The sequence below is a fragment of the Mobula birostris genome, chromosome 16 (genome assembly GCF_030028105.1).
Source record: "Mobula birostris isolate sMobBir1 chromosome 16, sMobBir1.hap1, whole genome shotgun sequence".
In the NCBI taxonomy this organism is placed as follows: domain Eukaryota; kingdom Metazoa; phylum Chordata; class Chondrichthyes; order Myliobatiformes; family Myliobatidae; genus Mobula; species Mobula birostris.
Window position 1 is genome coordinate 56,614,112 of NC_092385.1, and position 13,846 is coordinate 56,627,957.

At 41.1% G+C, this 13,846-nt stretch overlaps 1 protein-coding gene across 1 annotated transcript in view; it reads right to left on the bottom strand.

The window, feature by feature from the left end:
* The window catches only part of bap1 (BRCA1 associated deubiquitinase 1), a 79,917-nt gene that overhangs the window by 21,276 nt on the left and 44,795 nt on the right, over positions 1 to 13,846 (bottom strand). Inside the window, exons 8-11 of the mRNA XM_072280672.1 lie at positions 7,321 to 7,399; positions 5,757 to 5,880; positions 2,889 to 3,036; positions 716 to 900 (exon numbers count right to left, since the gene is read on the bottom strand). Coding sequence (XP_072136773.1) covers positions 716 to 900; positions 2,889 to 3,036; positions 5,757 to 5,880; positions 7,321 to 7,399 — 536 coding nt within the window. The remainder of the gene's footprint in view (positions 1 to 715; positions 901 to 2,888; positions 3,037 to 5,756; positions 5,881 to 7,320; positions 7,400 to 13,846) is intronic.

Genomic DNA, 13,846 nt, shown 5'->3' on the forward strand with positions numbered 1-13,846 from the left:
GCCAACTATTTTATTTTAATAGCCCTATAGCACTTTCCAGAAGCCTTTGGAAATGGTAGTTTGCAGGGTGGGTAGTATCTGCAATGATTTATTCTTTGTCCTGGACACATACAAGTCCTGCAGTGACGGTTGACTGCCGCCAATGATCTCTTCTGCTGCCCAGACAGTTCACTGTAGTTTTTGTATATTGTGAGATATATAAAATGGGCCTAGATCCAAAGTAAAACAGAGATGTAAATTTGGTCAGTAGTAAGATATCCTCGTTCCTATACAACTGAGTGATTAGGACCTTACAGTACACAGTTCTCAGTTGGTCACAGAGAATAATCGGATAATAAGTGTACAAAGATCAAATATTGCTCTGGTGTAGATTAAGTGATTTGCTTAGATTAGAGTCATACAATACTGATTAACATCTAACCCTAACCATATTTCTGAGTCCTGATGAAGGGTCTCAGCCCAAAATGCAACTGTTTATTCCTCTCCATAGATGCTGCCTGACCTTCGGATTTCCTCCAGCATTTTGTGTGTGTACTCTGGATTTCCAGCATCTTCAGAAACTCTTGTGCTCACAGTTCTTGTGCTCATTGCAAATACTCCACCAAAGGCACTGACAGCTTTCAGGACAAAAAAAAATTCAAAAACCATTTCAAGTGCGCGTGAGTCTGGCCTCTGAAGATGACACAATGGCATTTAGTTCAACCTGCTCACTGACCTGCATTGGCGACTTGGCATAATTGTGGTTATCGAGGAAAGCTGGAAGCCGCAGGATGACAGGACTGGGAGCAGACGTGGGTCCATTTGTACTGGGCATTATAGGCTTGCTTGGAGGTTTTAGTTTGCTGGATGGGCTGGACGTACAAAGTGGCTGAGTTGGAGGTATGGAGGCTTCACTGGGTCCTTTATATAAAAAAAGAGAAAAGCAGCTGACAATCCATTTGTTATGTAACATCAAACCTACAGATTCAACAATTAAAGTCCATGCACAAACCTTACTCTGACTGACAGGGTCACAGGAAATAGACTCAGCAACCCTGTAGTGTCTATACAAGTACCACATGGACCGAGATTATGTAGTGGGCCCTCAGCACCATGGATATGTACTGTGAGTACAGAGACTGTAGCAGCATTGATGGCAAGAACCATCACCTTTTGCAGGCACTGCAGTGTGGGAACTATACTGGCACTGTGTACAGCCACTGCGATTATCAGCATTATTTGCAAACACCACAGGTACCAACACTAAGTGCAAACAGGATCACCAGCACTACTCACAAGCCTCGATATTGTCAGCATCATCAGTGAGCACCAGCGGCACAGACAACAGGATCAGACGCAAACTCCATAGGCACCAGCACTGCGGTCATTAGTGTCATATGACCTCAAGACCATAAGATCACAAGATATACAAGCAGAATTGGCCATATGGCCCATCGCGTCAGCTCCACCATTTCATCATGACTGATCTAATTTTCCTCTCAGCCTCAATCTCCTGCCTTTTTCCTGTATCATGTCGTGCCATGACCAAACAATTAGCCTTTGCCTTAAATATACAAAAAGACTTGGCCTCTGCAACTGCCTGTGGCAAAGAATTCCACAGATTCACCACTCTCTGGCTAAAGAAATTCCTCCTCATCTCCGTTCTAAAAGGATGCCCTTCTATTCCGAAACTGTGTTCTCTGATCTTGGACTCTTCCACCATAGGAAACATCCTCTCCACATCCACTCTATCAAGGCCTTTCACCATTTAATAGGTTTCAATGAGGTCACCTCTCATTCTTCTGAATTCTCGTGAATACATGCCCAGAGCCATCAGAAGCTTTCATATGACAAGCCGTTTAATCCTGGAATCATTTTCATGAAACTTCCTTTGAACCCTCTCTAGTTTCAGCATATCCTTTCTAAGGTAAGGGGCCTAAACCTGCTCACAATTCTCCAAGTGAGGCCTCACCAGGGCTTTATAAAGTCTCAACATTACATCCTTGAGACCCTTTCACGACACACACAACTTTGCAAAGGAAGTCCAATGGTGAGTGGAAAAATTCAAGAGAGAACTGTTTTTCTGTGATGGGCAGGCAGGGCTTTATTATTCCATTTCATGAACTCCTGCAGAACTCAATAGGAATGAGACTTTTAAAAGAGGAACTTAATGTTTGGGCTTTCTCCCCCAGGATCTATGTTGGTATCAAATAGCTGAACGATGGGAATTCAGGATAAAATTAACAATGGTGGTGGGGCACTGGGAAACAGTTGGGGAAGAAAGAAATATAGTAATATGCTTTGGTTCCACTGGTTGGTGTAATGTCAGCAAATAGAATTACTATTCTTCTCTGAACAACAGTGTTCTAAACCAGCGCTAGAACTGTTTAGTGTAAATTATACCTTGGTGTAGGGCAAGGACACAATAACCAAAGAGGAGGAAAGGTAAGATGCATATGGAGTGGTGGAACGGGATCGAGGAGATTGCCGCACTGAAGGCCGGCAAGGATACAATGGGCCACAGGGCCTCCTTCTGTGTCGTAATAAGGGCAATTTTCACATCTGTCTGAATCTACAAATGGGAGCCTGCCTCACCTAAAAGACAGAACCTTCAACAGTGGTGGACTCCAAGAGAACTGAACTTGGGTGTCAGCATACGTTCTGTGCTCAGCTCCACAGATTTGAGATGGCAGCACTAATAACTAAGTTAGTACTAAAAGACAGGAATAGAAATGAGCACACTGTTAGAGAGGGGGAGTAATGGGAACATTACCTGCGAGTGCAAATATCACCATCTGCTTTGTGTGTCACAGTGCAAATATTAATCACCACAATCTACTCAGAAAAGCTGGCTATAAAACTTGCAGGAAACAAACTGATGACTTAATGGATGTATTGGTGAGCCTTACCTGTGTGCAGGGTTTCCTGAACATGACGTGCCTTGTTGCTTTCTGATTCAGGTGCTGGCTTGTTCAAGGCTTGCTTTGCCTCTTCCATGGCCTGAGCTTCTTGGGGTTTCTGCGTTTGGATCAGTTCAGGCTGGGTGACACGGATCAGCTGGGGAAAAAAAAATCAGAAGGTCCAGTTCAAAGAGCGACTGACCTAGGATATTTCAGCAAGTTTACATAAAGCCAGCCTAGAGTACGTGCAAATCTAACATTTGATCATAACTGATTTATTTTCCCTCTCAACCCCATTCTATGGCCTTCTCTCCATAACCTTTGACATTCTTTGCCCATTCTCCTAATCTGTCCAACTCCTTCTGCTTCCTCAACACTACCTGCCCCTCTACCTATCCTTGTATCATCCATGGGGGAGATAGCCAATTGCCCACCATTGTGCACATCTACCATAAACGCTGCCTGGGCAGGATGAAAAGCATTATCAAGGATGCATCTCACCCTAACCATGGACCTTTTTTTTAAATTAAACGCAATCATGAACAATAGGCAGATCAAGTCAAATGCTGATCAAGTCAACTAGTTCCCAAAGAGAACTCTGATAGGCCAATCAGATGGTTCACTGCTGCTCAGCGATAGAACTCAAAGAACATCATATGTACAATTAAAAAATAGTAGAAATACTGGAGTCATGATGATCATCCTCCCATCCGGTAGGCGCTACAGGAGCCTCCGCTCCCGCACCAGCAGGCACAGGAAGAGCTTCTTCTCTGAGGCTGTGACCCTACTGAACCTCTCATCACAGCGCTAAGCAGTATTGCACCCATATTGTACTGTCTCAGTACTTATATATTTGTGTGCTGTAGCACTTATTCTTTATTCGCCGTTATTTTGTAAATAACACTATTCTTTGCATTTCTGGTTAGATGCTAACTGCATTTCACTGGCTTTGTATCTGTGCTCGGCACAATGACAGTAAAGTTGAATCTAATCTAAATAAAGGGGGGGAGAAATGCAATGGTGTTATCTGGTTATTTAAATACACAGTATAGAAAACTATTGAGAGCATATATAGAAATTTCCTGGGCCTAAAGATAGTGTCCATGTTATAAAAAAGTCAATTAAACTACATTTCTGAAGACCTTCACTATGGCTTCTTCAACATGATACCCAATAATGTTAAAGTGCAGTCAGTGCTAAGGTGAAGGTAGCACAGAAACCAATTTCTGCAAATCCCACAAATTAATTATAGATACTGGCTAGAGGAATATTAGTAACTCTACTGGACAGGGCTTAACTCTTTTTTCATCTACCAGAGTTGGAAAACTCTTAATGTCTCAACTGAAATGTGTCTCCATGCAGAGACTCACAAGAGACTGCAGATACTGAAATAAAAATAAATTTGAGAGAAAATTTGCATGTAATATTAATTCAATGAGCTTCTGCTGATATATGGAGTTAAAAAAAAACAACTCTGGAGGAACTCAGTAGGTTTTCAAGGTTTTTTTGGGGGGGAAATGAACATTGGACATTCCAAGTTGAGATCCATCAGTCTGATAAAGGGTCTGAACCCATAATATTGACAGCTTATTTCCCTTTACAACGCTAAAAGCTGAATTCCTCCAGCAGATTTCTTTTTTAAAATTCTCTTCACGTGCGCTGGAGAGGAAGCATAGACAAAGAACATGGGTTTACAGCAGAATTTACACTGAACAGTATTGCTATTTTATTAATGACAAAGTATTTTTTCTCAGGATGTCTGTACACCCAGTAGCCACTTTATTAAGACCTACTGTACTTAATAAAGCGGCCGCTAAGTATATGCTAGTGGTCTTCTGCTGTTGTAGCCAATTCAATTCCAGGTTCAACATGTTGTGTGTTCAGAAATGCTCTTCTGCATGTCACTGTTGTAACACATGGTTATTTGAGGTACTGTTGCTTTCCTGTCAGCTTGAACCAGTCTAGCCATTCTCTGCTGACCTTTCTCATTAAGGTGTTTTCGCCTATAGAACTACTGCTCTCTGCATTTTTGTTTCTCGCACCATACTCTGTAAACTTTAGAGGCTGTTGTGTGTGAAAATCCCATGAGATCAGCAGTTTCTGAGATAATCAAACCACCCCATCTGGCACCAACAAGCACTTGGATCACATTTCTTTTGTATGGTGCTATTTGGTCTGAACAACAACTGAACCTTTTGACAATGTCTGCATGCTTTTCTGCATTGAGTTGCTGCCACATGTTTGGCCAATCAGACATGCATTAATGAGGTGTATAGGTATACCTGATAAAGCGGCCACTGAGTGTACTTGTTACTATGCTCAGAATGGTCTAAGTTAAAAACCAGAAAATACAGATGGTGAAAGCCGCCACCTTGGTGTTCCTGTGTGAATGATGGTGGTATCTGAAGTCACACTCCATTCCTTTCAAACATTGAAGGACAGAAAAAGCTCTAATGCATCCAGCCTGCTGCCTGTGATACCCTGTGTGTGACAATGTGACAACATACAGAGAACCAAACCCATTCAAATAATATGATATTATGGCAAACCCTGAAAGGCAGGCCCACACCACGGTTAAAGACAACAAAAAACACTAACAAAAAGATATCTGACACATTCTCTCCAAATTATGAATGGCTCCTGGTGGTTCTGCTCATGAATTCCCCACAGTACAAAATTAACACCATCATAGCCAAGTGGTCCAGTTCTCTGTCATGAATAACTGTTCCAAATTTCCATCATCCCCGCCAAAAGAATTATTTATTTAAATCTAACCTAGCTCCAGTCTTTCGTCATTTAATATCGCAACTGCAGGTCTTCCTCAACCCATACAATTGAAACAAGTCATCAGACTTTGTGATGTGATTAGGTCAATACCTGCTGGAGGGCCTCGAGCACCGTCTGCCGGTTCATTTTCAGAAGGCTCAATTTGGTCTCGTACTTCATTCTGCGATCTGGCACCACAGCCATAAGGTTGAAACGGATATCATGGTATGGTTCTCTGTGACAAACAAAAACTATTTTAGACAATACAAAATAATGAAGTGGCTTCAAATTCACACACAGAACTGTGATCCCTGTCCACTAAAGGCACAAAGTTACTGCCAACAATCTATCAGCAATATCAAAAGCCTGGGCTTGCCCAGCATTCTGTTGACTTTAGATTGAATGGTCGTAAGGGCACCATAATTAGCTGTAGCAGAGCTGGGAAAGGAGAAGCAACTTCTACCAAAAATATGAAAAACATCAGTCAAGACACGTGCTCCTGATTCTCCTCAGTGACAAGAAGATAACAAAGCAGTTAACCTTGGGAACAGTGAAGCTGTTGTCGCGTCTCTCTATCACAAACTTTATTCACCCTCTACCAAACCAGCCAAGTTAGACCATTTTCAAATGTGCTATTGTGTCTGACTCTTGAGACAAGTTTCTGTTCCATCACAACATCTGCTGATGTCTCCCACTTTGGCTCATCCATTGCTGAAAAATGTTGTCGATGTTGATGTTATTCTGGACTTGCGGTATATCCAGTCTCCCAACCTGAAAACATAATCAATACTCTGATACCTGAACCCTGCATTGTCTCTTTCATCTATCACCATTTTCCCACCCTCTGACAATTATCATAATTTAAATCCTCAAATTGGTTTTTGAATCTCTCCCTCGTCTCCTCCTCACAAACCTTACAAATCTTTTAATCGCTGTACTCCTCCAATTTGCTCCACCATTGGCTGTAATGCTCACAGCTGCCTTGACACTGGGCTTTGGAATTCACCCTCTCTCCCCTTTACACCCTCTTGCTGAGCAAGTACACAGCCATGCCTTCTGTAGCTCAGTATCAGTAACATTATATTCATAACACTGTTGTGAAATACCTTGAGATGTTTCTTACATTAAAAGCTCTGTAAATACACGCAGTTATTGTAAATGTCATTAGACTAGTCATCTGGAGACTCGAGCTAATAAATGCACTCAAACCCAGAATTTGAACTCAACAGGGTAAGGATCACAAACAAGAGAAAATCTGCAGATGCTGGAAACCCAAGCAACACACTCAAAACACTGCAGGGACTCAGCAAGGCCAGGCAGCATCTATGGAAAAGAGTACAGTCAACATTTCTTGCCAAGTCCAACTGAAGGGTCTCAGACCAAAACACCAGCTGTACTCTTTTTCCATAGACGCTGCTTGGCCTGCTGAGTTCCTCCAGCATTTTGTGTGCATCATCACCATAGTAAGAAGCTGGGTGACCGTGAAGCTCCGATTGTTGCAAAATCCCAATAGTTCAATACAATATTTTAGGAAAAATAACCTGCAGTTCAATTATTCTTAAAATGTATCATCTATCTGGATAAAGTGATCCATCCCATAAGCAAGAAAGCAGCAATAAAGAAGTTACAGCAAACTACTTAAAACTTCTTAAATAAAGAACGTTCAGCTCATTACCCAGCGGTAGCCAGTCCAATTCGCTCCATTATTACTCTTCGTGCTTTGTCTGTCCACTCCTCATCCTCACCCCAAGGCCCTGGAAACAGAATGTGGTCCTTCAATACATAAGCAGACAAATCAAGAACTATCTAAAGCCCGTATTATGCAAGACAAAGTACTAATTCAAATGCTTCAAGGAAAGACAATTTATTTAAACAAGTGTTGGAGAAAGGTCATGGGTCGGTAGTAAAGAATGACGAAATCAAGATATAATGAATAGGAGACATTAAACTAAAATTATTAAAGACCTATAAATTTGATAGATTGCGGGAACATGGGAAAGAATGAGATAATGATGTAACAAGACTTGCTATCATTCATGACAGAGGAGGAGTTTAGGAGGAACTAAAAAGGATTACAACAATAAAGTTTTAATTTAGACTTGAAAAGGTGACACCAAGGAAACAATTTGCTATAAAAAAAATTCCCAGAACATACACTGGTTACCTGAGGGATTCCCACACTAACAAATTGATGAGAACAGGGAAAAGAACCTACAGTAAATGTCACTGGAGATAGACTGAAATTCAGTCATTGAAGGAATCATGGAACAGTTATAATATGGAATAAAGCTATTCAGCCTGTAAGGTTTTTATAGTTTTACATAAGAGTTGTCCATCTTGTCCCACTTCCCCAATCCCACCCCCTAGTGCTGCATGTTCTATCCTTCCATAATTTTACCAGTTTTCTGGATTCTACATCTGAATCTGTCTCCACTAGTATCCTCAAGCTGCATTCTACACCCTAACCACTTGCTGTTAACAAGGCTTTCTCTTGTTCATGTTCACTCCTTTTGACAACAATCTTCATTCTTTTGATTGTTAACCCTCTGCTATGAGAATAGTTTCTCTTTCAGTCTCTCTCTCAACTATACGCCTCAAGCAACCTCCACTGTTCCAAAGCAAACAATCCCAGTTTTTCTGCAGTCCATCCACATATCTAGAGCCATTCGTTCATGGAAATATAGTAGCAAGTCTCTAAGCTTTTACATCTTACCCGAGGTGCCGCACCCAGTTTGGACACAATATTCCAGTTACGACCAATTTTAAAAAGGTTCATTGCTTTTGTGCTTTATAAAGCCCAGGATCCAACAAGTTCCTTTGATCCTTTTCTCAACCTGCCCTATCACTTTCAACGGACTGGACAGTCTAGTCTTGTACGCTTTGTGGAAGTGCCCCTTCTGGATTACGTTATAACCCATAAGTACTGAATCCTAATATTCTTCCGCTTGTTTCTGTGGAGTGATCTGAATATGCAGAATCATTAAATATATAAGCTGTACTTGTGTATGTTTACTAATTGTACAAGTTACAGTTTACAGGAAAATTCCACTGGTAAAATGCTGTGAATATATCATAATAAAGTCTGCGAGGTGACTTGACAAAGGTTCAAGTGGCCAGGAACAGGGCTGTCAGTTGTAGCCCTGAACTGCCAGTCTGAGGAAAGACATAAGAACATATGGCACAAGAATCAACTCAATCTGTTATCAGAGGTTTCCAAACCTTTTAATGCTATGAACCCCTAATTTTAACTGAGGGATCTACGGACCCCAGGTTGGGAACCCTTGTGTTAAGTCATCAAAAAACTCTGTAAAGTTAATTAAACAAAATTTGGCTGTGTCAAATTCATACCGTCTTTCTCCTGCTTAAGTGTCTACTAATCTTTTATCTCTGATTACTGCTCCTGGAACTATCTCTGTCATCACTGTTATATCGACTGGTAAGTACCTATATTTTTGGACCCTCATCAGAACCAGAATATAATAATGGCAATTTTCCAGTTCTCGGACACTATCTCCAAATCTATAGGCATCTGGGCAATCATGGCTGGGACCTCTGCAATTTCCCCTCTTCTTTCTCTCAACAACTTCAGATGCATTGCATCTGGGCCAAATGATTTATCTACTTTAAATGAAGCTAGGCAATTAACTAATACCTTTTCTATCAACTCAGTTCCAGTTGCTTAACGCCCTTAAGTATCATGATAGAAAGCAGCTAGAACAATGGTAAATTTGTTATTCTAGTGTAATTCTACCCAAAATAAACAATGAGACAATAAAACAAATAAAGAGAAAGTCTGTAAAAATTCACAATGTTTTATTAAGGGTGAAAGGACAAGATGGCAAAATAAGGAAAGCTCAAAAAGGGACACTGCGACTCAATCAAGAAATAAAAAGGAAATGTGCAGCTAGGATTGAGGGATTCTCTTGAGGAATATACAATGTGTAGGAGTGAAGGGATTGAAGAAATTAGGAAGACAAAAATGTGCTATATTCTTGGTAAGTAAAAATAAAGAGAATACCAAGACATTCTATAATTATGAGTAAAAGGGTAGTCAGGAAAAGTGGACCCCTGAAGGACCAAACAGATAATTTGTGTGTGGAGACAGGCAAGGTGGGTGAGCTCCTGAATGAATACTTCTCATGAATATTTTCCAAGATGACATGGAAGACAGTGGATTCACACAGAGGAATATTGGTCATCTGAAGCAGGTAATTATTAAGGAAGAGATATTAGATGACAAGTGGCGTGTAAGGATGGATAAATCCTTTGAGCTAGACGAGATATTTTCTAGGTTGCTATGGGAAGCAAGGAAGGAGATAGCTAGAGTCCCAATGAAGTACTTTCGTCAGCCATGAGATTAAACAGTCCATGGTTTGGGCCGAGACCCTTCCTGACTCCTGATGAAGGGTGTCGGCTCGAAACATTGACTGTTTATTCATTTCCATAGATGCTGCTCGGCTTGCTGAGTTCCTCCAGCATTTTGTGTGTGTTGCTTAGATTTCCAGTATGGGCAGATTTCCTCGTCTCACACATATGGATTAAATTCCATCTGCTACAGTTCCACCCAATTTTCCAGCTGATATGTACCCTACTCCATCATTAGACCCACTTTACCTTATACAACTCTCACAATTTCCACATTGTTTGCAAACTTACTAAATCATTCCACCTACAATACACTACCAGCAAGGTCATTTATATTCCCTGATCCCTGTGCACTGATCCAAGTGGTACACCACTTGTTCCAGAGGTTCAGCAACACCCACCCATCATCACCCTCTTCCTCCTATTACCAAGTCTATTTTGTATTCAATTTGTCAACATGCCTTGTGCCTAACCTTCCAGACTAGACCTACACATGGGTTTTTGTTAAGAAGCCTTACTGAAGTCCACATAAACCACCTCTACAGCTTTGCATTCATTCATTTTCTCAGTTTATCAAAAAACCCACTGTTTCATGATCTTCCCTGCACAAAATAATTTTTACTTCTCCTAATTAATCCCTTTCCAAGTAAACACAAATCCTGTCCCTTCAGAATATTCTCCAGCTACTTCGCCACCACTGACGTAAGGCTCACCATCTTATAGATTCCAGACTTATCCCCAATACCCCTTTAGAAATAAAGGAATAAAAAAAACATAGAAGTTGGGATGTCATGTTGTAATTTTACAATGCACTTGGAATATTGCGTGCCGTTCTGGTCACCACACTGTAGGAAGGATGAGGCTGAGTTGGAGAGAGTGAAAAGGAGATTCACAAGAACGTTGCTCCAATTGCAGGACTTTAGTTATGCAGGGAGGACAGACTCAAAGGGCTTAGTGAGTTACTTATGTTCCTAATTCTTTTGTATGTTCAAATACGAATAGAAAAGGAAATATTTTAGTTTTGCATAGCTTTAACTTGAGTTCATCCAGAGCACTATATTCAGCCCTGGATACTACAATTAGGAGATGACCACCATTGGGCTTATAGTACAGCGAAGATTCACTAGAAACATACTGAGATGAATAAGCTCTTCTCCAGCTTCCAGCCAGGCACAGATATCAATTTTAACTGATGCTTTGATGAGAAACTCTGCCATCTTTCATCATGAATGATACCTGGGCATGTCTACTCCAATGGTATATATACCCTCGTCATCGTCTCTCCTGATTGGTTAGTCCTCATCCAATCAGGTTTCCGCTGTCCCACCTTATTTACAATCGAATTCCAGTTCTTACTTAGAGCAAGACCTTTGTCTTTGCTAAAATGCTTTTCTTCCAGCTTTATTTCAATGGCTTCCTTCACCAGGCAATCCCATAGTAGTTTTCTGCTGTTGATGTCAACTAACCAATAAGGAGGGACAGGCAATGGAGATATATATACCACAGGACTATGCCTGCCTTGGCATCATTCCTGAGGAAGATGGCAGAGTTTGTCATAGAAACGTATGTCAAAAATCGATACCTGTACCTGGCTGGAAGCTCGAGAAGAGTTTATTCATCATATAGATGCTTCCAAGTTATTGGGATCAGAGGATGCCTTAGTAATTGGACAACCATTGATGATAGCCTCTAATTTGCAAAGTACTGTGTAGAAACCTCCTTTGTCAAGATTCCGTACCTACAAGGTGGAATTAAGGACCTTTCACACAGACCTGATTCATCTTTCCCATGTTCCTCCATGATGTGAACCAGCTGCGGGTGGGGTGGGGGTTAAAAATCTACTAAATTCCTTTCTGAAGAAGGGCTTCTCTGATCCTTCTATAAAGGCTTCTCTCAACTCATGGTCAGCTCCAAAGTTTGTCGTATTATCAGAGTGCAGTTCAGGAACCTATCCTTGTCTTGCTATTAAGCATTGAAGTGCATTAACAAAAGAATCTGTGTCGAAAAAGATGCCACTTAACTGCTCAAATAGCTAAACAGGTAAATATGGCCCCATACCTCCTCACTGCACTCCTGCTCTTCACCTCAAATGGTCCAAAGTATTCCACTCCTAATGTGTAAACGAAGGGTCACCTGGAGATACATCAGCCATGTACTGGCGTGCTGGAGCTGTATGCAACTGTCAACAGACAACACACTAAGACAGTCTTCTTCTTCCACAATCTTGTCACTGGAGCAGCGATGAGCTCCATACAAGGGATGGAAACTGACTTCAACAGAGCTGGCCCAGATTTTCCCACGATAAATACACTGTACAGCTGAGAATACGAGTTGTCTGACAACAGGTAGGTCACTGCTCCATAGCCATCTCTGCTTGCATCTGTAAAATGGTGTAACTGTGCAGCAGTAACTTTCCCAAAATCCAGGGGCTTCATGGCTTGTTTTAATTCTGCATCTTTTTTTGTTAGAGTGAATATGAAGTATGCTGAGATGCCTGCAACTGCATACCTTGCATGAAAGATGCTTCCTGCAATCCTGGCTGATGTGTCCTGTAAACAAACAGCCAAAGCAGACATCATTTTCCTTTAGGAAGGCAATCTCCTCACTAAGAGCCTTTTTCTCCAGCTGAGGGCACAAATCCAATGTCTGTTCACCCTCGCAGAACAGACAAACCCCTCTGGCAGATGAGACCATTTCCCTTTTATTAGTTTCAGGTTAACTTTTAACCTTACTTCTTACGGTGACCACAGTAGTGGCAAAGCTGCTTCTTTCAGCCTTACAACGAAGTTAAGGCTAGTTTTGTTAACTGCAGGTGATGTAGCATCCTGTATATTCCCAAATATCAGGTCTGTAACAATCTTTACTTGCACTTCAATAAAATCAACAATGTCAGCAAAAGTAGTCTGATTTATGTCTTTCTTGCAGTTCACAGACCACTGTTTTCCATTTATCCCAAAGCACATACGGTAATTTTTTTGAATTTTTACAACTGACATATTAGCAGGCATGTTCACTCATACATGTACTGCACTTCTTCCAAGGCAGTGCAACAGCCTCTAAGAAAAAGACTGTAGTCTTGAAAACCTGGTCACGTCTTCAGATTTGGTAGGTACCCAAGAAAGCTTTTTGCATGCAGGCAGGTACAATTTTCTGAACATTACCAAACTGTTCCTGAAGTAAACGCTTAGCCTTTACATATCCTTTCTTAGGCTTGACATGCTGGCAACTTCTGACAAGTCCTCTAGGACGACCCCTAGTGTATTATTCAAGAAAATAGAGGCAGTCACTATAGCTGTCAGTCTTGCCTTCAACAGTATTGTCAAAAGCCTTCAGGAATGCATGATACTAGAATGGATCACCAACAAAGATTTGAATCTCTCTTTTAGGAAAAGATGAAATGCATTGCTGGTGTACCAATAAGGTTGTTATTTTATTTTGCTTCCTCGTAATATCAATAATAGAATTCTGACATCTATTGTCTGAAACAATTGCTTCCATGCTGTAAGTGAATGTTCCCATAAGCCACTTGAGCTGTTGGATATGACTTATGTTCAGAGTGCCCCATTAGCACAGGCTAAGAGTAAACACCCTTAACCACCTCTTGGGGTCTTGATTATGTTTCACAGACACTTGAGGAACAAATGAAATCACTGACATTGAGTGTTTTTGTTTTCCTGTGCTTTGTCAATATAGGAACTCACACCATGGGACTGTCCTGCTGGAGCACTTCTAGCACTCACCTCACTTGAAGTCTTAGCACATTAACTTTGGCCACCTGTGTGGCAATTTCTCCTTGAAACTTAAGCTGCTCCTTCCTTTTCCGTAGCTGTTTGTCC